Raw genomic sequence first — 23679 nt, 5'->3', positions numbered from 1 at the left:
AAGAGCTTCCGGTTCTCCAGGGAACATTGGGAATGCTGACCTGATTGTTCTTCGTACCCTCCTAACTTTTGTGTCTATTATCGTGAGAGATATTTTTCTGTTATCTTGCTGTTGTTTTTTTCTGCTTCTTTAATTATATTAGTGTCAGAGGACACACTTTGAACAAGTTCAGTTCTTTTAAATTTATTAAGACTTTTTTTTAAAATCAAGGATATGGTCTATCTTGGTGAATGTTCCATGTACTCTTGAGAACAATACATATTTTGCATTACTGGGTAGAGTGTTCTGTAAATGTCAGTTAAATCTAGGTCATTGATAACATTGTTTAGTTCTTCTAAATTGTTGCTGATTTTCTATTAGTTCTATTACTGAGACAGGAGTGTTGAAATGCCCAATGATAATTGCAAATTTATCTATTTCTTCTTTCAGTTTTGTCAGTTTTCTTTATGTATTTTGAAGCTCTGTTGTTTGGTGCATGTCCATTGGGGATTATGTCTTCTTGAAGAGCTGACCCTTTTATGATTATGGAATGTTCCTCTTGATCCTTGGTGATTTTCTTTGCTCTCAAGTCTATTTTGCCTGATATTAATATGCCACTCCAGTTTTCTTTTTGACTTATGTTTTACTTTTAAACCTGTCTATATAACTAACTTGAAGTGAGTGCCTTGTGAACAGCACATAGTTGGGTCATGTTTTTTTTAATACATTCTGACATACTCTCTCTAAATGGTGATTCAACCATTTACATTTAATGTAATTATTGATATGCTTGGATTTAAGACTACTGTTTTACTATTTATTTTCATTTGTTCTCCAACTTTTTCCATCCTTGTTTGTCTTTTCTACCTTTTTTTTGGGTGATTTGAACAAACTTTAGTATTCATTTTGATTTATCTATTGTGATTTTGACTATATTTCTTATTATTTTTATTATTATTTTTTGTGTGTGTGAGGAAGATCAGCCCTGAGCTAACATCCATGCTAATCCTCCTCTTTTTGCTGAGAAAGACTGGCTCTGAGCTAACATCTATTGCCAATCCTCCTCCTTTTTTTTCCCCAAAGCCCCAGTAGATAGTTGTATGTCATAGTTGCACATCCTTCTAGTTGCTGTATGTGGGATGCGGCCTCAGCATGGCCGGACAAGCGGTGCATCGGTGCGTGCCCGGGATCCGAACCCGGGCCGCCAGTAGTGGAGCACACCCACTTAACCGCTAAGCCACGGGGCCGGCCCTTGACTATATTTCTTTGTATCATTCTTTCAGTCATAGCTTTAGGGATTACAATGTACATACTTTACTTTTCTCAATATACTAGATTTAATATTTTACTATGTCAAGTGTAATGTAGAAATCTTACCATATACATCTTTTATTCTCTGTTTATGTTATAGTTGTCATATATTATATCTATATACAGTCACACAACCCTTAGAAAAAGTTATAATTTCTGTTTTTCAATCATCAAACATATTTTAAAGAACATAATAGGAGAAGAATAGTCTATTATATTTACCCAAATATTTACAATTCTGTTGCTTTTCCTTCATTCCTGTTGTTCCAGATTTTCTTCTGGTATCATTTCCCTTCTATCTTTAGAAATTCTTTGAGAGGAGGCCTTCTGGTGACAAATGCTATTAGAGTTCCTTCATTTGAAAATGTTTTTTATTTCACTTTGAGTCCTGCAGGGTATTTTTGTTGGATATTGAATTCTAGGCTGATAGTTCTTTTCCTTCAATATTTTAAAAATGTGCCATTGTCATCTGGTCTCCATGGTTTCTGATGAGAAATCTGCAGTCATTCAAATTACTATGTCCCTGTGAGTGATGCATAGTTTTCTCTGGCTGATTTTCAGGTATTTCCTGTATGTTTAGTTTTCATCAATTTGATTTTGATGTGTCTGGGCACGGATTTCTTTGGGTCTATTCTGTTTGGGGTTCACTGTGCTTCTTGAATATGTAGGTTTATGTCTTTTGCGAAACTTGCAAAGTTTCTAGCTGCTATGTCTTCAAATGTTTTGTCACACCACATATTTTCTCCTCTCCTAAGACTGATGATTCAAATATAAAACCTGCTATTATCCTTCAGGTCACCAAGGCTCTGATCATTTTTTTCAACCTTTTTCCTCTCTATTGTTCAGATTAGATTATTTCTTTTGATCTACATTCAATTTCACTCATTCTTTTCCTCGTCATTCTCCTATTCATTTCATTTCTCAATGAGTTTTCTGCTATCGTATTTTTTAGCTCTTTGTCAGCTTTTGTTCTTTATATCTTACATTTTTTGTTGATTTTTTTTAACTTTCTCTTAATTTTAAGAGCGCTCATGATTGTTTGTTGGAGCATTTGCACAACAGCTTCTTTCAAGTCTTCATCAAATAAGAGCTCCTTTCCATGTTCTTGCTTCTCTCTCAGTAGTAGACTGTTGTTATTCTTTACCTGATGGTTGCTGGCCTGGTGTTATGGGAGTGGTTTGTGTTCTCTGTTGTGCTGGTTCAACCTCGGTATTTGGCAGGCTCTGTGTCCCTAGGTCTCCGGGGTAGAGTTTCCCGCTGATCCAGCTCCTCCCCCAGCTGCAGGGAACATCCAATAGCCTGGGCCCAGTATGGTTTCTTGTCCCCCTCCCAGAGACAGTATTTCTGTTCCCTTCTCCCAGCTGCAGTGGGTCTTCCTCTACTCCCTGGTCAGGAGTTGAGGATCTTTCCACACTTGCTTAGGCTTTTGCACCACAGAGAATAAGGAGCCAGGTGAGACTGTGTCCTTCTCACAGTGGTGACTTCTCTTCTTCCCCAGACCCGCCCCAGGAGGGACCTTCTCCCTGTCTCTCCTCCTCCACCCTGAACCATCCTGTGAGCAGAAGACAGGGTCTGTGGAGAGCAGGCTGTGGGTGGTGTGGACTCCCTGTGTCCCCGTGGCTCCAGGGCTTCTCTGCTCTCATGGGGCCACTCTTGGCCTCTAGCAACTCCTTCAACGTTTTAGCTAAAATCTTCCTGCCTACATGTATGCCAGCCTGTCTTTCTTCTACACTCTGCCCAGGAAAGTACGCCTCCTGTCTGTCCCTGGAGACACCTGTCTTTACTCAGATTTCAGACTAGTGGGTTGCCTTGGATCTTAGCTCTCCGATGAGTTTAAGAAAAATTATGATTTTGTAGATTATCTGGCCTTTCCTCATTGTTAGAGTGGGAGACACACTCTTTCTAGTTTTCCTCGTCCTAAGCAAAAGCCACAAAGCACGTTTTGTACAAAATAGGCTGGACTTTCATACCGAAGCCAGAGTGGATTTCATTTCCTCCTGTAGTGAATCCATCAGGTGCCAGGGCAATCTTTCTAACCCACCTGTCTAATCTCCACTTTCCAGCTTAAAACTGTTCAGTGCCTTCCCGTTCTTCTCAGGCTAAATCCACATTCGTGATCCGTCTTCTGTGGCTCAGCTTTTGGCGTTTCCCTCCTTCCGCGCATTCCAGTCTCTGAACTACTTGCATTTCCCAAACTGATCCTCAGTGTTTGGAATGACATGATGACACTCCAGTTTTCGCTTTGCTCAGTTGTATTCGTCCTCTGGATTCTCCTCATCGTCTCCCTTTGGGGAAGCAGAACCTCACTTCCCAAGGCCAAGTCGGTACCTCTGCTCAGTGCTTGGTCTTGCCCTTATCGATGCGCTGGTCACACTGACTGTATCGTGTCCACCTCTATATCTCTGCAATGGACTGTGACCTCCGTGAGACCAGGAGCTCTGTCTGATTAACCATCTTCATATGTTTATGGTTGAATGTGTTGCTTTGCATTTATTATATGCTCAGGCATTTGTTGAATGAATAAGTGAATGAACACATAATTGCATGAATGTAAGCTGCACAATATGTACAAAATATCCGCAGTGAGGACTTCATTTAAACTCAGCTCTTTTGGGAACACACTGAGCTCTGCTATACCATGTGTTTATAACCATGTAGACATTTTCTATACTCTATTTTCAGATTTATGTAGCATCTTTCCTTCAGACACCTTCAGATTCTGGCCTGAAAACATATGAATCTTTAAACAAGAAAAAATAGCTAAAAATGGAATAAAATCCAAACCCAACCCAGAGTACTTTAAATGGTAAGAGAAAAGGGATTCAATGCAATAGTGAAACTGAAAACTGAAAACACAGAAGCAGGACAGACACAGGGGAGGAGGGTGTCCAGGACGTTACTGTGTGTAAACGCCCTGAACTCTTCACGAGAGCAATATCTCCAGCTCATGGTTGCATCTCACAGTCCAATTTCCCCACCCCGCTAAACAGACCTTTTATTTGAACCACACGAGTCTACTCCCAGCCTCTTTTGCCCGTTTCTGTTAGTGTTTCTACAACTTCATCTCGTTCACCATGATTCTCTTCTTCTCAGGTTCTCAGGTTCACAAGTCCTTATCATCCTTCCAAACGATATTCAAAGGCGACCCTTGTTCAAATGTCTACACTTTAAAAAGATGGTTGTTATCGTGGATGTATTTTGCAAAGGCATTTTAAATCCATTTAGCACATTGTAAAGAATAAACAACTATATCCACATTTTTCATGGTCATTCCTAATTAACGTCTCTTCATTTATTCTCTTTTGTTTTCTCAGATCTATGTGTACTAAGTTCTATAGTAATTTACTCTTGCTTATGTGATTGTGTCACTGGAATGAGAGCTCATAGTGCAGAGCTCAAGACATTTTTAACAAGAGGGGACACTTGGGGACTGTTGAAACCCTGGGGGCAAGAGTACCCCCTGACAACAGGAGTGAAGTTTTCTCTGAAGGAAAAGATGTTCCCATTTCAATTATTCTGGGAATTAATTATCTAAAGGCCAGAAAATGAGGGGCTCGGGGAGTGAAGGGGCAGAGGGGGAGAGAGATAGAGAGAGAGACAGAGAGAGACAGAGACAGAGACGGAGAGAGAGAGAGAGACCGCATCTCTGTCCCTCAGCTCTGAGAAGGAGCACTTCCCCGCTGTGGGATGAGCTTCCCTGACCAGATGGAAACAGTTCAGAAGGAAATGGGATCACTAAGCTTCCTGGAGCAGCCACAAGAGAGGTCAGGTAATAACCATCTTTAGACACAAAGAAAGCACTGACTCTCTGCAACTGAAGAGGACGGTGGGTTCCAGGCCAGTGAGAGTCTGATGCTGGACTCTCCCTGGACCATCCACCTGCGTGCTCAGATCGGCCTCAGGGAGGATGGCGAGTGTGCATCATCTGAAAGAGTCACTGAGGACAGGGGCGCTCGGCGCCCAGGAGGTTTAAAGAAGGGTGAGTAAGTCTGGCGTGGAAGTGACCCTGTCATTCCTGGGAGAGCCACCGGGGCCTGGGCCAGTGCGCAGGGACCTGCCCAGGGGCTGGGGGCAGCAGTAGCACACCTCTGCTCCTCCTCTGGTGAGCTGGCTGCAAAGCGCCCGGCTCCAGAGGCCAGGAGGGCGGGGAGCGGGGCTGGAGCTGCGCTTCACAGGCTCTGCCGCTAGGGGCGCCCCTGACCCCCGGGCTCCGGGACCCGGGGGCCTGCTAGCAGGAGGCGAGGATGGGCTGGTCCTCGGACGAAAAAGCAACTTCAGGAGACCCTCGGGTATGTTCGGCAAGATAAGCTCTAGAAAAGACTGGATTCCTTCTAATTGGAGCAAATGGACAACTTAGGGTTGCTGTCGTTGGAACACTGAAGAAAATGGGACTGTATTTGCACCCTATATGGACGAAGTAGGGGATGCTGCTTCCTCCGTGCACACTGGCGCGGCTGGTCGTGATGTTGATGACTGGCCTCTGACCTGACTGTGCTGGTGGCTGTCCTGATGGGATGATGACCCCACCCGACCAGTTGTAAATACTCTGAATATGGCTGAAGATACACTCCAGTCTCCTTCCTGTATATTGAATGCGTTCTCCCCTCGTTTATGTCTGCATAATTGCCAATTCAGTGCAGGAGTTAACCAGAAGTGCCAATTAGCTGATAAAATAAGAAAGGCAAATAGCACTTGTTCACATGCAATCAAAGTTCTGGTTCTATTTAAGTGACACATAAACTAAGGGGAGAGTTTTTCAGTGCTTTCCGTCAAATGAGAGAATTAAAAATTTTATAACTAGAAGATCAATTAGAACTGTATATTAATTCCACTTTTTACTTTCGTAGAGAAGGAAATTGAGACACAGAGACCAGTTTGCTCTGGGTCACTTACTTGTATAGGGATATGCTTCTGTTAATAAAGAACTTTTACAGATATTATTTGCTTCTTTCTCTCAATAGCCCTATTAAGAGGCATTGTCGTCCCTGTTCCAAAAATGAGGATACTGAGGATCATACCATTTGTGATTGGCCCAAAACTCAAAGCTCCTTCTTCTAACTCTAAGTCTTCTGACTCTCCTTCCCTATCCCAGTTAGACTGGACCAGGGGACCAGGTCTCAGGAGATCTGACTTCATGCAATAAGTAAGACGGCCTATGGGCCTGACCCCATTCTGGGCTTAGAAAAACACCAGGGACCGACACAGCCAAAACCCCTGCTGTCATGGGACTTACATTCTATGAGAAGGGACAGATAAATGAAGAAATGAATAAACAAGATAGTTTTGATTGTGATAAGTGTTTGAAGAAATTGAACAGGGTTCCCTAATAGAGGGTGATATGGGGGGTGGGAGTGGCGCAGGGGGAGGTTCTTTTAGAATCTTCAAGTTCAGACACAGAAGTCAGAAAAGGCCTTTTTGAGGGGGTGACATTTAAACTGAGACTGGAGAGACGAGAACGAGCCAGCCGTGTGAAAGACAGGAAAGGAGTGTTGTTGGCAGAAGGAACAGCAAGGGCAAAAGAGTTGAAGTGGAGACAAGTTTAGCGTGGTTGAAGAGCAAGGGGGGATAGGGACAAGAAGGGGGGGCTGTGTAGAGCCTTGAAGGCCATGGGGATTTTGGATTTTGCTCTAAGAAATTCTGATCTTAGCTTTGCTGCTAGCTAGCCCTGTGACTCTGGGCATATTGCTCTGAATTCTTTTGACATCAGATTTTTCAAGTTTGAGGCTTAGAATCCTATGTTTACATGGCTGGAGAGTGATTTCTGTTCCCCTTGCATCAATCATAATGACGTCTAAACCATGGTTCAAAAAATTTAGTTAAGTATCAATTATAATCATAAATAACAAGTCAACCTTACATATGGAGACAAAGCAGGACTTCCCTAGGGAACTGCGTTACTGCCTAGATTTTTCATCTCCTAGGATTATGGGAAATTCTTCTAGTCAACCAAAGTTACCTTGTATTATGACCCCCACCCTCACCCCAACCCAACGAACACAGCTGAGTTTAGTCACTTGGGAAGTTATGGTTTGTTAAAGACAAGACAGAGTTATTTAGATCTTCAACCCAGCACATGGGACCTATTTCTTATTAGTTTATTCCATTGCGTTCTACCTTACTACAGGCTATACTTTCAAATGAGGATCTCAAGTCTTTCCATGGGGAATTATTTCACAGACTAATGAGAAAAAAAAAGACAATAAAAGAAATAAAACTAAAGTAATTGTCCTGTGAATTGTACTATTCTATTTTCTCATCCAAAAAGCTGAATTTAAATGTTCTTCTCTGAGAAATTAGCTTGTGAAACAGCATGAGAATCTGATTCCTCACTTCAAACCATGTCACTTGACTTGGCATTGCTGAGATTCCTGCCTCTGACTCAGACATTTGACTTGTAGTCTTATTAACCGTGTAGGCGAATTTATTTAAATTAAACAGAATGTTAAATATAGATACACAGTACAGAATGTAAAGTGTTGTAGAATTAATAATAAGCTTTTGGAAACCAGTCAGGTTTTCAGAACTGTCAGAACCATGAAAGCCTTCAAATGGAATAGTAATCCATTTAAAATAAAGGACAATTTTATACTTATGGGGAAATTTCAAAAGAAATGTCAGCAGCTACTGAACATTTGTGGCAGAAATATAGAGATATTAAATATATACAAAATATGAAATATGTAAAAATATATTACATGAGGGTATATATGAAAGCTTATGCATATGTGTAAATTATACATATATATGTGCATACTCTTGAGTTTTGTCAATTTAGTGACAAATATTAATTAACACCTCCTACTTGACAGGTATTCTGTCAGATACTGGAGTTACAAAAAAGGATGAGACAGTCTCTTTTCTCAAGGAGCTCATGATCTAGAGGGGAGATGCATGCGTGAACAATTAGCTGGACCACATTGTGATAAGGATCCACTAGTGGTGTGAGGGCGTGGTTATTGTATCAGAGAGGAGAGAGCCATTAATCATTCCTGGGGGCATGGGAAGCTTCCAGGAGAAAACGACATTGCAGCTTGGCCATAAAGGATCAGTGGCAGTTTTCCAGGCTGAGAAAGAAATGCAGGGTCTTCCAAGCATGAACAGGAGCTCGGAGAATTGACAGCACGTGTTGTTAGGGCGGGAGGTAATTGCAGGAAACGAGTCTGGAATGGTGTGTGGAACCAGAATAATGGGACGGAGCAGGTAGACTGTTAAGGAGCCGTGTTGCCAAATTAAAGCATTGAAATTCACTGTAGGTCATCAGAGGAGCCTTTGAAAAGATTAGAAGGAGAACAGCTTCATTGGAGCTGGGAGAGAATACACTGGAGGGGGAGGAGACTGGAAAAGGGACACTGGCTGGGATACAATTAATAAGGCCCTGAAGCAGAGCAGTCACTGGGCAGGAAGGACAGACGGTCAATCTGAGGATCATCTGAGTGGTAGAAACGCCACGCTGGTGACAGATCAGATGTGGGTGTTGAGGAAGGGAGAGGGTAGGTGCTCATGAACGTTTACGGTGGGACAATGTTGTGATGTCTTCCGTGATGCAGTTCCTCGCCCTACAGACAAAAGTCCTTGTGTTCCCTCGTCAGGCAGCACAGGCCCCTCAGCCTCCCTGTCCTCAAGTTGGTGTTGTCACCGAAGAAACAGACAGAAGGAAAAGCGTCGCTGTCCCCGGATGTCAATTCCAGGCCGGGGTCTTGGTTTTGTTCCCTTCCCTATTTCCAGCATTTAGAACAGAATCGGACACACCCTGGCATCCAATAAATATCTGTTGGATTTTTTTAAAGCCGGTATTTGAATTTCAAGACAGAATTTTGGAGCTCATGGTATAGACAGTAGCTGTGAGGCAAAAAAGGGTTTTTGCGTAAACAGCAGCTTAGGTTTAAACATCAAGGGCTGGGGTTCTGGCCTAAACAGGAAGCATCCAGAATGATGTTCTCCTGTCTGTCCATCCAGATGATCCTCTTACAGGCGGGGTGGAGAAAGACGACAGGACTCTGAGCTTGACACCCTCAGGGGTTGGTTCCAAGGAGAACAGAGGAATGGTGGAGCTCGCTGAGAAATCTAAGGGTCTCAGAGCGGGGAGGACGGAGGCTCTCCTTCCCTTTGGAATTCAGAGGAGTCCCCACACCAAGATGGCAGACAGCAGAGATGCCCGGAGGGGTGGCTCGGCAGAGGGCCTGAGAGAGCTCCCCAGTGTCCCATGACCCAGAGTGACACAGGACAGCATTCCCTGAGACTCAGGAGGGAAGAGAGAGCTTAGATCTTCTTCTAAACGCACATCTGGGAGTCAGAGTCTAGGGAAGAGAGGGAGAAAGCATGTGGAAGGATCTGGCATCTGAAAGTCTTCAGAGAGTGTATGGCAATTAAAAATTCAAAAGGAGGGCCGGCCCCGTGGCTTGGTGGTTAAGTGAGCGCGCTCCAGTGCTGGCGACCCGGGTTCGGATCCCGGGCTCGCACCGACGTGCTGCTTCTCCGGCCATGCTGAGACCGCGTCCCACATACAGCAACTAGAAGGATGTGCAGCTATGACATACAACTATCTACTGGGGCTTTGGGGGAAAAAATAAATAAATAAAATCTTTAAAAAAAAAAAAATTCAAAAGGAAAAGGGCTGTGAGAAATGTTTTGGGGGTTATAAGTTGGATTCCTTTTAGCATCTTCTGAGAGAGTCGAATAAGGAATGGGATTCTTCTAAAGTTAATTGTCTTATCTTGTGCTTCCTGAAGCACCACCCGACCTAAGAGGGATCCGGGTGGGTCCTGGTTTCAGTGGCGTCACATTAACAAGACCCGAGCCTAGGAAAACAGTGAGAGAGGAACGTTTTGAAGTTCTTTCCTGCACCCCACGGTGGTGAATCTGGGAAGCAAGTGCGTATGAACAGAGGGAGTCTCATTTCCTCCTTCTCCTAATAACGGTGAACATTTGAGTCCTTACTAGCATATTTCATCCATTCTTTGACACACTTTCACGTAGTTTACATCTTAAAAATCATGATATGTCTTAAAAATATAATTATCAGCCTTCTTGTTCGGGTACCAATAATGGTGCATCTTACTATCAGTGGCATCTTAGTTTAAAGAAGTGCTACGTGCATCAGATACTATCCCGAGCATTTTACACGTATTAGCTTAACAGTCACTACCATTTTACTGACAGGGTAACTGAGGCATGGGTAAGTTGAATAACCTGCTGAGCCCATGCATATCATGCAGCAGAGATTTAGTCTCTCTCCTCAGGGCCCATGCTCAAGTGTGGACACTGCGCTGTCTCTCAGGGTGGCGAGCAGAGGGCGCCCTAAGAGCGAGGGCCCTCTGCTGAGTTAGGATCCTCACATTGTTACACGGAGTCCTTAAAACAACACCATAAATTAGTCCTGCTTTATTCCTATTTAATATTTGAGGGAAGTAAGTGTTTAAAAGGTTAAGTAACTTAAGGTCACAGTGTCGGTAAACAGCAGAAAGGGACTTGGACCCTGGCCTCATCCAGTATCTCTTTTACAGGCTGAAACACAAACGTCTCTGAAAGATAGTCTGCTCTGTGCAAGAACAGGAAAGCAACATCCTAACTTTAGACAACTTCTATATTTATAGAGATATTTCATAAGTGATCTGCGAAAAATATATGTTAACTATGCTTTGACTAAACACCAAAGTATTTACGCTCTATACCAGAGAGAAAAAATGAACATCTATAAATTTGAATGTATTTATTAAAAAAATTGCCAGGCACTGGGATTCTGGTGGTTCTGTTTTGAAAGGCAACTCATATTAATTTAAATAAGATCCTATATCTCTATGATAGTTGGTAATAAACGCATCCTGAACTGGCTCCCTGGAGTAACGCACACAGAGATGAAATTCAGTTGAAACTAAAGGTGCTTATTAAATCCAAACATGTTTGAATTCACGGATCTCTATTAATTACCTTATGAAAGACAATGTATCAATGGTTTTTATCCTGATGAAAGCACTTTTAATACTACCTGATTTGCTGATTCTGATGCAAGATTTGCTACTTGTTCTTTCCTATTCAAATATATTTCTGATTCACAGAGCTTCGAAGGGAGTAATATTTTTAACATCATAAAGCCTTGTGTTTGCGTCCTAATTTTGTTTTCTAATGATTTTCAGAGGTTATTTTATTAAATCTCTACAAGTACCCTATTGAGGTAGGCAATATTTAGATCCTAATATTTAGATACAATATTTATATATTTATAATATTTAATATTTAGATCCTAGTTTTACACATAAGGAAACAGGCAAATAGCAGGTGAGTGACTTGGAAAAGGTCACTGGCATAGCTGGCATTAGACTGAACGATAATCCTGGCCTTCATTCTCAGGCCAATGTGCTTGGCATTTGAAGGGAGCTGGATTTTAATACCCGCCTCTAATGAACTGGGAATGAAATACAAGGCAAATCCACCTCCCCAACAGTTAACCAATAATCGCTCACTGAGTTTTGGTTATCGGAAGGAGTAAATCAAATTTCCAATAGACTAACCATTAGTAAGGTTATGTAATAGAATCTTATAAATGGACACACTGCTCTATCTTCTCAAGAGGAGTTTGTGTTGAGAGAACCACACCAGGTGTTAAGATTCGTGAGCTTCAGGCACGAATTTACAAAGATAAGGCCTGGCTCTCATCCACTCTGACTAGTCCAAAAGCACGAATTAAGTGAAGAAGAGAAAATGAACTTGCAAGAGGAATTAATGCAAATACACTGAAACTCCAAACTAGCGTGTCTAGACTTCTTTCTACATGTTCTTATACACATCATGGCGTAGCATTCAGGAATGTGTTTTTGACAGCCCCCCTGTATGTGAACAGATACAAAAAAGGATGTGTCGTACGACTGGTCTTCTCTGGGCCAGTGGCTCACATGTAGAGAGTGGGGTGAGTGCTCAAAGGGGCAGAAGCTCAGAGGAAGGATCACTCTGATGGGTGTGTTTTGGAAATTTGTGGGCTTTTTCTGTTGCTGTTATTCTTTGAGTGTGTAACCTTAGGATTTACACATTGAAATCCATCTTTTTAATAATAAATGATGTTCATTTCATATCTCTGGTGTATTAGGACATTATATCGATTTTTAAAAATAATTACATGTATAGGCAAATATATTATCTATGAATTTCATTAGAGGATAGTAAAGGAAACACCCAAAATATCTGTGATACGAAGGGGACAGTGGTTCTAGGTCATTGCTCTAGATCAGGGTTCTCAACATGTGGTCTGTGGACCAGCAGTATCAGCATCCCCTGGGAACTTGTTAAAACTACAAATTCTTGGGCCCCACTCCAGACTCACTGAGTAAGAAGCTCTGGGGGTGTGGCCGAGCAATCTGTGTTTTAACAAGGTTTCCAGGAGCTTCTGATGCTCAAGTTTGAGAACCACTGTTTAGACTAACGGTGTCTGTGGTCACACTACTGTTAAAGGAACACGGAGGGTTACATTTTCTGAAATGCGGTCTTCTAACTGTTACAACCGTGCGCCGCTAATAAGTTCATGGAATCTTGGACCTTGAAAGTGAAATCATCTTCCGGTTAGACACCCTAGTGAAGCGGCTAGGATGACCTGGGGGCGGCCAGCACAGTGCTTTCTCCACGTCACATCCCCCAGTGCTTATCCTTCAAGCATCTCTGCCTCAGCACCCGTCTTGTGTGTGCTACATTCTGCTTTATCTGCTGAGATTTTCAGTCTGGAGGTTACAACAAGGAGTGGGGGTGGTATTATTGTTTATAAAAATTATTTACAAGCCCACCCAATGTTTATGGGGGGACCCTGAGAAACATAAAGAATTATACTATTCTCCCCCTGAGTCAGCAAGGAAATGTGCTTGGTTAAAATAAACATTACTAAAGAGTAAAGAGATTTGGGGCGAGAGGCGTGGGGGATAGGCACAGAAATGAAATGGAGGGCGGAGAGAGAGAGAGAAAAGTGAGGAGAAAGACACAGAGACAAACTCCATCAGGGAGAGATGCACAAAGGACTCTTCCGTTTGGGAGGAGACAAACACACACACACACACTCATTTGGAAACAGTAAGGCTGTTGCTGACTGTCCCTGGAGGATCTGCTGAGCCCAGGACTTTAGGTCCATGGATGATGGAAATGTGCAACAGACAAGGAAATTGAGAACTTGAGTTTGATATTTGCATGAAGCCCTCAGAGTTCTTCACTTTCCTTTGCTAGTAACAACATATTCTGTATTCTCTGAAATTTTGTTTTTATTAATTGCGTATCTTAATGTTGTTTTAAAAAGCAGTTATGAAAAGTTATGGAGTTTTGTTTTTAAAAATAGTATAAAATTAGATAACGTGACCCAGAACTAAAGGTTAGAATGTTTCCATAAGTTGTGCGTGAATAGAATATACTAGAGTATTGATGTTCAACAGATGAATAAAATTTGAAAAAATAAAATGACTTAGAGAAGACTTTTCTTCTTTAAAAGATCACCTTTGCACAAAAACTGAAAAAACTATAATGACATAGCAATCCTATTACCCTTAAAGTAATGGAAGAAAATCAGAATCCTCTTATAAACTCCTACGAATAGTTACGACAAGTCTATTTCTATCTAAAACGTGGATGGCACTGTGCCATTGACACAGGAATCCTAATTAAGGATCTTTAAAAAGCCATGAACAAAGACATGAAGACAGTCTTTCTTTAGCTTTTAAAATTTATCACTTTATGCCTATATTTTCTGGAAAAATATTAAAATTTCTTGTGATAATAAACCAGATCACTCTACCAAATGATCAACATCACCTTACAACAAATAACTTAGGAAGATATTTTCTGTTCCATATCTAAGACTTTAATAATTTTCTAGGTAAAAAGTACCTGTCATGAAAATTAACCTTCGCAAAGCCCGCAGTTTCCCTTGTTAGACGGTCCTGTAATCCATGCTTCTTAAAGGCTCAGACAGTAAGGTGAATGACTGCCACCACGTGGGCAGTAAGATTATGTAGATTTCAAAATCAAATAAACCTGCAATTTAATAACAGAATTGCCATATTCTTTATTCTGAAACACAATGGAAACAAGGATCAATAAGTACCGTTTGGTCGTCTTTGAGTTACATTATTCTGGATCTGTTAATGTGATGTTCGTTTTTGGTACAAGTAGTTGGATACTGATACTGACAGTATTAACTAGCAAAATGCCCACTATGGAAATTATTCACACAGTGTTGCTACTCAAGGTGTGGTCCTCAGACCAGCAGCATCTGTCTGACCTGGGAGCTTGTTAGAGATGCAGTCAGACCCCACCTCAGATGCCCTGAATCCCAACCTGCATTTTAACAAGACACCCAGGAAATTTCCGTACACAGACAGGCCGAGAAGCGTTCACCTGCAGTTAGCGCCCACCTCCTCGACCCTCATCCCCTACTGGACTCCCCATCCAACACAGGGACACATGACTTTACCCAAAAGTCCAGATAGTTAAGAAATAAATAGTCTTTCTTAAATTACCTGTTTTGCTTGACTTTCCCTTTGCAAATGCAGAAATCATTTTATTTATTATTTGCTTAGGGTAAACTAATGGGTTAATTCCACAGTTCAGAGAAAAAATTAAAACAAATTTTCCAGAAAAAAGGGCTTGTTTAGTTTCAGGAGAGATTAGAGTATTTTATTTTGCCCAATCAGAGCCCTTCAGCATAAAGAGACATTCATATACATATATATATGAACATTTTCCAGAAACATTAATTTATAATACATTTTTTTAAAATACCAGCTTAACGGTATTTATTTACAAAAATATTTCATTACCTAATTTTAAACCTTTTGCTGTGATGACAATTTGTAAAGTACAGGAATGCAAAATAACTACAAAGGTAACACATTTTTAGTGTTTGCAATAGTGTTTTGTTGTTTTTCTTTTCAATGAAACAGTACACAGAGATGGGTTCTTTACTGTATTTAAAATGCATATTCCAGCAATTACCTTTGAGATAGTTACTGGACTGAACAAGATTAAAAAAAAGAAAGAAAGTGCAGCAACTAAAAACTACCAGCACGTACGGTTTCAGGTAGACGCAAGCCAGCGCTCCAGACCACGCACGCCAGCCCCGCAGAGGACGATGTTAGAAAAACCTCACCTTGCTCTTTTGAGTATTGTTTTTGGTGATGCATTTACAATGAACCAACAGTGTAACTAGAAAGCAAAATGTTTTTCTGGTTCTAACAACCATGTTAAGCAGAGGTCACACCTAAAGTATCATGGTACCATTTATTTACAAAACGAAATAATTAAAAAAATTTAAAACATGATTTACCCTCTTTGCATTGCTTTCTATTGATATGTTGGATCTGTTTTCAACTTCTGACACTGTCTTCAGTTGAAGCAAAGTTTAAACAACACAGAACACATAGCAAAAGTACAAAAAAAAAATGAAATTCCCAAATAGGTAGACTTCCATTGTCATTAGCCTATATCCATTTTAAATGCCTGAGCCAAACAACCTAGCATAAATTAATACTGATTTATTTACATCTCATACACGATAAAATTTTAATTTAAACTGTAAGCCTCATTGCGAAATACTGGCAAAACTGACATTCACGATTTTTCCGATGTAAAGACTGTGATAAAAAGAGCAATGACAAGCAGCCCCGGACTACTATACTCAATTTGTAAATGAATTGTGCCCGATAATTTAAGACTGTTAGTAACTGAAGAAAGCAATGTTATAACCCTGATAATCGGGAAGTTATTAAAACCATAGTTCAGCTGAGAAAGGTAAGCTAAAGTTTTCTCTTTAATTTCTGTTGTTGTTACAACTATTTTCTGTCCACAGAACCTTTAAAACTTCTGTGGCAGCAGTAAGATCATTAGTATTCACAGGAAAAAGAATCCCCATAGCACTTTACAAGAAATTGATCAGAGAGATGAAAAGCGTAATTAACAAAAGCTGTAAACAGTATCTTCACATTCTTTTTCAAATGAGAAAAAAATAATTTATGGGCATAAATTTCAATCCAACACAACAAACACCCTAAAAGGGAAAAGAAAAAAAGGAGGACGCACTTAAGAGAGAGGAGGGCTCTTTTTCAAAGAAAATACAGATTAAAAAGTCTAGGAATATTGATCAAGTATCAAACTGAGAAGGAACAAATTCTATAAACCACAAAATGAAAACCTTCATTGACAAAAATACATAAACTGTTCTTATTTTTGGAAATTTATTTTTAAAAAAGGTAGAAGAAAATACCTGGAAAACTATTTTAAATATATATATATTTTAAAACAAGAGTTAAGGTCGGCATCCCACAGCAAGCTGCAGTGGCTGAGTAAGGTCTGGCAATTGTTGTTGTGGGCATTTTCTCTAGATGAAATTAATACTTGAAAATGCTCAACGGAGAGCTTCTTTAAACCATAGTAATGCTATCTTTCCTGTCATGTGTGAAGACTTTTGAATGATGTATGATTCTTTAAAATTAACTGTATCTCCATATGAGATACCAATATTTCTTAGTATAAGCGTAAAACATAACTTTTTGTATGGATAATATACATACTTTTTAAGTACTTTTGACTTAAACTTAACAAGTTCACCATTTTTAAAATTAAAGAGGACATTTATAAAAATTCCATTTTAAAACTAAAAGTATATTCTCTAGCAGTATGTATAAATATAACATGTCACGGTATGCTCTTAAAACAAATCTGAAAGTGTTCTTGCAATAATTTAAGACCTAGAACACTGAAACACACAGCAAATGATTTTACTATTTTTTATCCTTGAAAACTATATAAAACCCTATTTTTTTAAAAAATAGGTTTTGAAACTATGATCAATTTAATTGTTTAGGCGCAGCTAGCAGCATAGTCACGATTTTGGTATGTTTTATACATATGTGTCACTTGATTTGAACTGAGAACTGTGGATTAAATGATAATAAAAAGTTTTCCTTACCTAAAAAAGTGCAGAAAAAATTCAAGTTTAAAGTTCAGTGCTCTTTATTTTGCAAAAACAAATAAACAAAACCCCAAAAGTTGAAATGTAAAATAAATCTTTGCCACAAAAAATTTACCTTTGGATATAGCTTTTCTAACGTCACACGAGAAAACGCCTCAGGCAGAACATACACGGAGCAGAGAACTCAGGGTGAAACTAGAGCCCCGTGGGGTCTTCCACACGTCTCCTCTCCTCAGCTGTCCCCCCCACCCCTGTAACCAAAAAGCAAGTAACACTTTCAGACTTGTGTAAAACACTCACGCATCGACATGAAATAACTTCAGAGGAACCTACCATTAAAAATGTCTAAGCAAAAGAAAGGCTTCTTTCTTTAAAGTACTGTACTTAACTAAATTGTAATATATCACATAATAACACAGACAAGTAGCAGCAGTTTTTCACATCCATAAAAAATCAAATTAAGAAGTTAGTAATAGCTCAGTTATCTCTATAACCATTTTGGGGAACACTCTATACAACTGAAATGCAAACCAAGGGAATTAAGATGATGCAAAATTTCACATGGATGTAATATACAGAATTTGTCAGACTCTTAAGAATTCAAATAACTGTCTAAGCAAATACATATGGATGTTAGTTTGAATAGTGAAATGAACTGGATGTATGGTACATATAGGGAAACCACTTCCTATCGACAAACTGCTAATCAATGAATACTTCAATGATTTTAGAGCCAAGCACAAACACAACAAAGAAGAATGTTTGAGGATATGGAGGAAGCCCATGAAAATCTTTCATTTTTCTAATATTTTCTGTTTTGACTTTTTTTTGGTTTGTTTTCCTGAAATCTTGACTTGCTGGTGACTATTACTTTTTGCACTTAAAAAGACAAAAATGTTCTCTCTCAAATTACAATAAATTCCCTGGGTTAGTTATTACTGCAGACTGTCTCTCATCCACAGACTGAATCAAGTATAACTCTGAGAAGCGTATTTCCTATTCTCAAAAATACTTCACGCTTTCTAATCCTAAGTGAGTTTCTAGTTTGCTGTGCAGAATTTGTAAAATGAAATGAAATAACTCAAAATATTAAGATTTTCTTATAAAATCCACCTCAGGTAAATGTATCGACTTCTCTATTTGAAAATAATTACAAGATTGGTTCATTTTATATACAACAGGTAAAATGACAGTAAACATGAAGCTGACATACAATTAACGCAAAATAACACAGCACATCACATAATTGGAGCGCAAACGCCCTTCCACACGAACGGGGGGTCAGCCAGTGTATTCCTGTACTTAGTGCTTCTCAGCCTCAAATCCGTAACTGCTGGTTTATGGATGACATTCACAAAACTATACCTTTAATAAAAGGCTTAATACTTCCTGTGATATATCATGGAACAATGGGTTTATTAGACAATATATGATACAAATCAGGCAATTTGTAAATGACTGAAAGTTCATCAGATAGCTGACATTAACTAAACAAAAATAGATTATTCATAGGTATGTTCTACAAATTCAAGAACTTTTGAAAATGATTGCATTTTTAAAATATTTCTTTTGCCTGGATCAATTATCTCCACCATATATATTTAGTCCCTTCCTAAGGATATTCAAAGTAAATTTTAATGTAAACTTGTATCCTGTAGTGCACGTTATAAAATGTAAACAGAAAAGCTGTATTAATGAGAAGAGGCAAGAGGAAAAGACACACGACAGACTGTGAAATTAAGGTGTTCCACGTGTACCTTGAATGATCATATGGAATAGAAGAACGACCATCGTGTTTGCTTTCAATTTGTGCTCTGATTATCTCTTAATGAAAATAAACTGTTTTAAGCAATTTTTTATAGAAGAAAATATTTAAATTTCATTGAGCATAATGCTTCTATTTTGCTCTTTCTTCGTTGCTTTAAGAATGATCAATAATCATCTCAGATGAGCCTGCGTTGTGAACTTACTTCCAGGTCTACAAAGCCGTCTCTTTCCTGTCTGCAAGGCTGTTCCAGAGCCAGTCATGTCCTGGCCACTGATGGTCTCCTTTGCATTATACTCCAATAAAGAAATAATTAGTCACCAAAACGCTCATATTTTCCTTTCCTTTTGGCTTTGTAAAACCTTGAAAGGCCGTGTACAGATTTATAGTGTATTTCTACAGAAGATATTTTGTAGGTCATCAGACTAGACTCGTATATAGACAACTACTGACAACAGATGCTCGTGGTTTCCACGTGGCAGCCTGTGCTCTAAGATGGAACTGACTCATCACCTGAGTGTACTGGGACTGTCAGCAAAGAAAGGGCATTTTAAAAAGGGAGCGGAGCATTTTACCGAAATAATGAAACAGTTTTTTTAGCAATTTTAATTAAATAATGCAAAGGTACATTTGGTTAAACATTTTATAAAAATTCAAGCAAAATTAAAAACTTAGCCCATTTCAACATTTCTACAAATTTAACCAGTAACTGTTTTGGTCAAATCCACCTTTAGCTGAATTAATGAGAACAAGGACAAGGGACATCGAAGCATTCTCCTCACCACAATGGAGGTTTTTCTCACTTCCCGCACTGCAGAGCCACTACATGGAAACTTCCAGAATGATGAGCAGTTCAGTCATGCTCTACACTTTTCTTTTCAATGAAAAGTGATGTATCGCCTTGTTTTGCTTTTGACAAAATATGGACTAAACACAAGTATACGATAACAAGAATCCGAGAGTAGCCCATACACAAGTCAACGATGTGTATGTTTTTATGATTTAAAGCCCACCATTCAGCTTATCTGTCTAAAGATATGGTAACAAACAGTTTGTTTCTTTTTCACTAATGATACTGATGACCAGTCAGTTTAAGGGAGGGAAAGTCCAAGACAGCTGTTGATGACTCAGTCAATGACACAAACATAACTATTTCAGCTTCAGGACTTCTGACTTGTCACCTCTCCCGAAAAGAGGTCCCACACCCACAGCGGATACGACAGCACAGAATCTTGTGGTGCATGAGAGTTTAATGCAGGAGTGATCCAGGAAGAGTCCCTGCCATGTCTCCGCAGCATCCCCCTCTGTTTCCTCATCTGCGACGTGTGACCTGCTTGGTCCCCACACCGTCAGCCCAGAGCAGCACAGGCCGTGTCCTCCACCCTGCGTGTGCATGGACACATCTCAGTGACAGCCGCGTGACCGAGGGGAAACAGTGTGTGATCGTGCCAGGAAGGAGCAGCATCCAGTGAGGAGCATCCCTTTACCGTTAACTCTCCCAAAGCGAAATCAGTAACATCAAAAAGGAAAATTCTTTTCCTTCTGGCTGAAGTTGGACTTATTTGAATTCCTGGTGTCAGAACTGGTACCACTTCTTATCTTTGTATTTCAACATCATCTAAAGGGGAGAAAACACAATAACATGTTTTAAAAAGGCCAGAACAACAATATTAAAAGTTATAACTGTCTTCTACGTTTTTCCAAAACATTATATCATTCTGGAACATTCTATAGTATAACTATACTGCTTACTTCAAATCAATTTATATTGAAAGCAATAAGTAAGAACTAATTCATTTAGAAAAAAGACCATAACTATTAAGAACTAGCCTAGAAGGCCCTCACATTTTGCAGAGACATGACATAATTAAATTTTGGCTCAGTGCATTCTTTGGTGACCTGAGCTAATAACTTACAAATAAGGTAATTTCCAGTTCTCTAATTTGAACTAAAAATAATGTTTAAAGAACTTAGGGAATGAAAGGTTGAAAATACTACTATTACTGCCGACTGAAATTTTCCGGGCACTTACTCCGAGCCAGGCTCTGTCTGACATGCCTTCCCTACATGATTTCACTTCGGCCTCACAGCCATGGGTGAGGCATTACTATTCTCCCCATTTTATTAAGAAACTGAGGCTTATAGGGGTTACCCAAGGGAACACAACGGTGAAGCTAGGATGTGAGCTCACGTAGCCTGATTCAAGAACCTAGATCTTAACCACCTCAATGTACTGTCTTCCTCAGACCCTCAAATATGGCTCGAGAACAACGTCTGGTAGAAGGGAAAAGCTTTCAGTCCGAGACTGAGCTCTTTGCTAGATATTGAGTGTGGATATCTTCTGAAATTGACTGAAGTGTTACATGCCTTAGGGATCCCAGGCAGGTGTGTGTTATGCCCACAAAATTCCTGACCTGGACTGAGGGCCACTAGCCTGTATCTGAGGCGTGTGTGGGGCTAGTACAAGGGTCACAAAGGCTCTCTGAATCTCTCTGAAGCTTGGGACAAATCTCTCCCAGGTCAAGTTAGCTCTTTCATGCACTCTTGGTGGCAGCTTTCTTGAGCAAGGAAGAGATGACTTTTGGTCAAAAAATTTAAAGAAGTGCTATTACTGATAGATTGGGTACTTTAATATAAAAATAACCTTCATATGGTTTCTACAGATAACTTCAAATGTCCTCAAGGAGTAGGCTGGGAACTGAAGGTGGGAAGAAGCCCAGTGTGAAGCATCAAGGAGTCGCAGACCTGTGTGTGTGTCAAAATGAAGAAGCTGTATTCCACGTAAAGGCCTTTAAATTCAGTTTTTGAGTGTATATTTGTACGAGGGCCACTTAGGGATCCCTATTTATAGCATCTGTTTCTAAGCTCCTCCATGACTTCCCAGTTCATCAAGAAGAATTCACGGCAAATATGCATCTCGCCACTCCTCTGCAGGAACTGGTCTACAGACAGATTTAGTATCGTTTATTTGCATAAAAATGTTTGCCAATTTTAGCTATTTAGCTCTACGTAAAGAATCAAGAGAGGCAAACTATTTCCTTCCCTAGGAGAAGTTGGAAGAAGAATCTGAGGCATTTAGGAAAATTAGCTTTTTTATGGCATTCCCTAAGAAACAGGTTTTGTTTACAAAAAGCCCGAAGGTGAGCAGGTTCCTTCAAAATCTATAAACCTCAGTAAGAGACCAAAGGCTAGGGAGACATAGTCTTGTAATGGTTCCCTCTGGTGGCAAAAATCGGGAATTTGCAGCTGTGGAGAGGACACATGAAAATTCATGTGTAGAAATGCAATAGCTATAAAAATACAACCATTTTCACGCTCGCTTTACCAAGGTCTTTTTGTTTGCATATTTGTTTGGGAGACACACCTCATGAGCATGTTTGGAAAGTGAGTCGGCACTGGACAGCATTGCTGCAGTTCTCTCTTCCAGGTCGCCCAGTTTCTGGCCCCTCTCGTCGAGGGCCAACCTGGCCCGTGCTAATTCACCCACGACTCCAGATGCCGCTCCCTTCACGCCTTCAATGCCCCCAGGGCCAGGGAGATGCTGGGCGAGACTCCTCGACGCCTTCCCCGAGGATGCTTCTCCAACTGGACGCGTTTGAGAAACGAAAGAGGAACTCAGAAAATGAGAACTTTATTAATGTGAAATCCTACTAGAGGATGGCATTAAAACACAATGTTTAGATTGAGTGACAATATAATTTAAATATTTATATATTTCACTTTATAATTAATACATGTTTTTCTTTTATTATGACGGTTTTAATGATTTTTAGATACTTTTTCAAACATGCAAGAACACAATGTACATTAATAAATATTCTACTCTATACTAGTTCATATAACAGGGCTTGTGCAAAAAAGCACGGGTAATTATTTGTTGAATAATGGGTATACTGATACCAATTCATATAACAGTAAAAACTGCTCTTCAGTGTGCAAAAAAATTAGAGATAAGTTGACTTAAAGATATTTAAATTCAAACACATAGATTTAAATTGAAATATTCAGATCTGGTTCTTCCTCCATGCTTTCTCTTGCTTCAAATACCATGCTTAGGCTTAGAAGTGAAGTCATTACAGTAATTTTTAGTTTATTCAGAAGGCTGTGCAACCATCATCACTATCTAATTCCTGGGCATCTTCACCACTCCAGAAAAACCCCCATGCTGATCAGCAGTCACCGTCCACTCACCACTCTTCTCAGCCCTTGGCAATCAATAATCCACTCTCTGTCTAAATCTTCCTATTCTGAACATTTCATATAAATGGATTCATACAATAATGTGTCCTTTTCTATCTGGCTTCTTTCACTGAAAATAATGTCAAGATTAACCATGTTGTCGCACGTATCAGTACTTCATTCTTTATAATGGCTGGATACCATCCCATTGTACGGATACATGCCATTTTCTTTATCCACTCATTGGCTGACGGACATTGGAGTTGTTTCCACTTTTTGGTTATTATGAATAATGCTGCTATGAACATTTGTACAAGTTTTTGTGTGAACATGTTTTTAGTTCTCTTAGGCATATACCTAGGAGTAGAATTGTCAGGTCACGTAAGTTTAAGTTTAACTTTTTGAGGAACTGCCAGGGTTTTCTAAAGAAGTTACACCATTTTGAATTTCCACCAGCAATGTACGAGGGTTTCAATTTCTCCACATTCTTGGGCATGTTTGTTACTGTACG

General features: G+C 39.8%; 1 protein-coding gene across 4 annotated transcripts in view; it reads right to left on the bottom strand.

Moving 5' to 3' along the window:
* Positions 1 to 18621: 18621 nt before the first annotated feature.
* Positions 18622 to 23679, bottom strand: part of STXBP5 (syntaxin binding protein 5) — a 170082-nt gene continuing 165024 nt past the window's right edge. For 3 of the 4 annotated variants that reach the window (XM_004440948.3, XM_087425201.1, XM_004440949.3), the window contains 2 exons: positions 22354 to 22574; positions 18622 to 20607 (listed from right to left, as the gene is read on the bottom strand). In XM_004440948.3, the coding sequence (XP_004441005.1) occupies positions 20566 to 20607; positions 22354 to 22574 (263 nt within the window). In that variant the 3' untranslated portion in view covers positions 18622 to 20565. Of the gene's footprint in view, positions 20608 to 22353; positions 22575 to 23679 lie in introns of those variants that run through there. The other variant, XM_087425202.1, reaches the window with a different exon arrangement.

This window comes from Ceratotherium simum, chromosome 38 (assembly GCF_057802395.1).
Source record: "Ceratotherium simum simum isolate JZ-2026a chromosome 38, ASM5780239v1, whole genome shotgun sequence".
NCBI lineage: Eukaryota > Metazoa > Chordata > Mammalia > Perissodactyla > Rhinocerotidae > Ceratotherium > Ceratotherium simum.
Note: the sequence above shows the minus strand (reverse complement) of the source record. Positions and strands in the feature narration are given on the sequence as shown.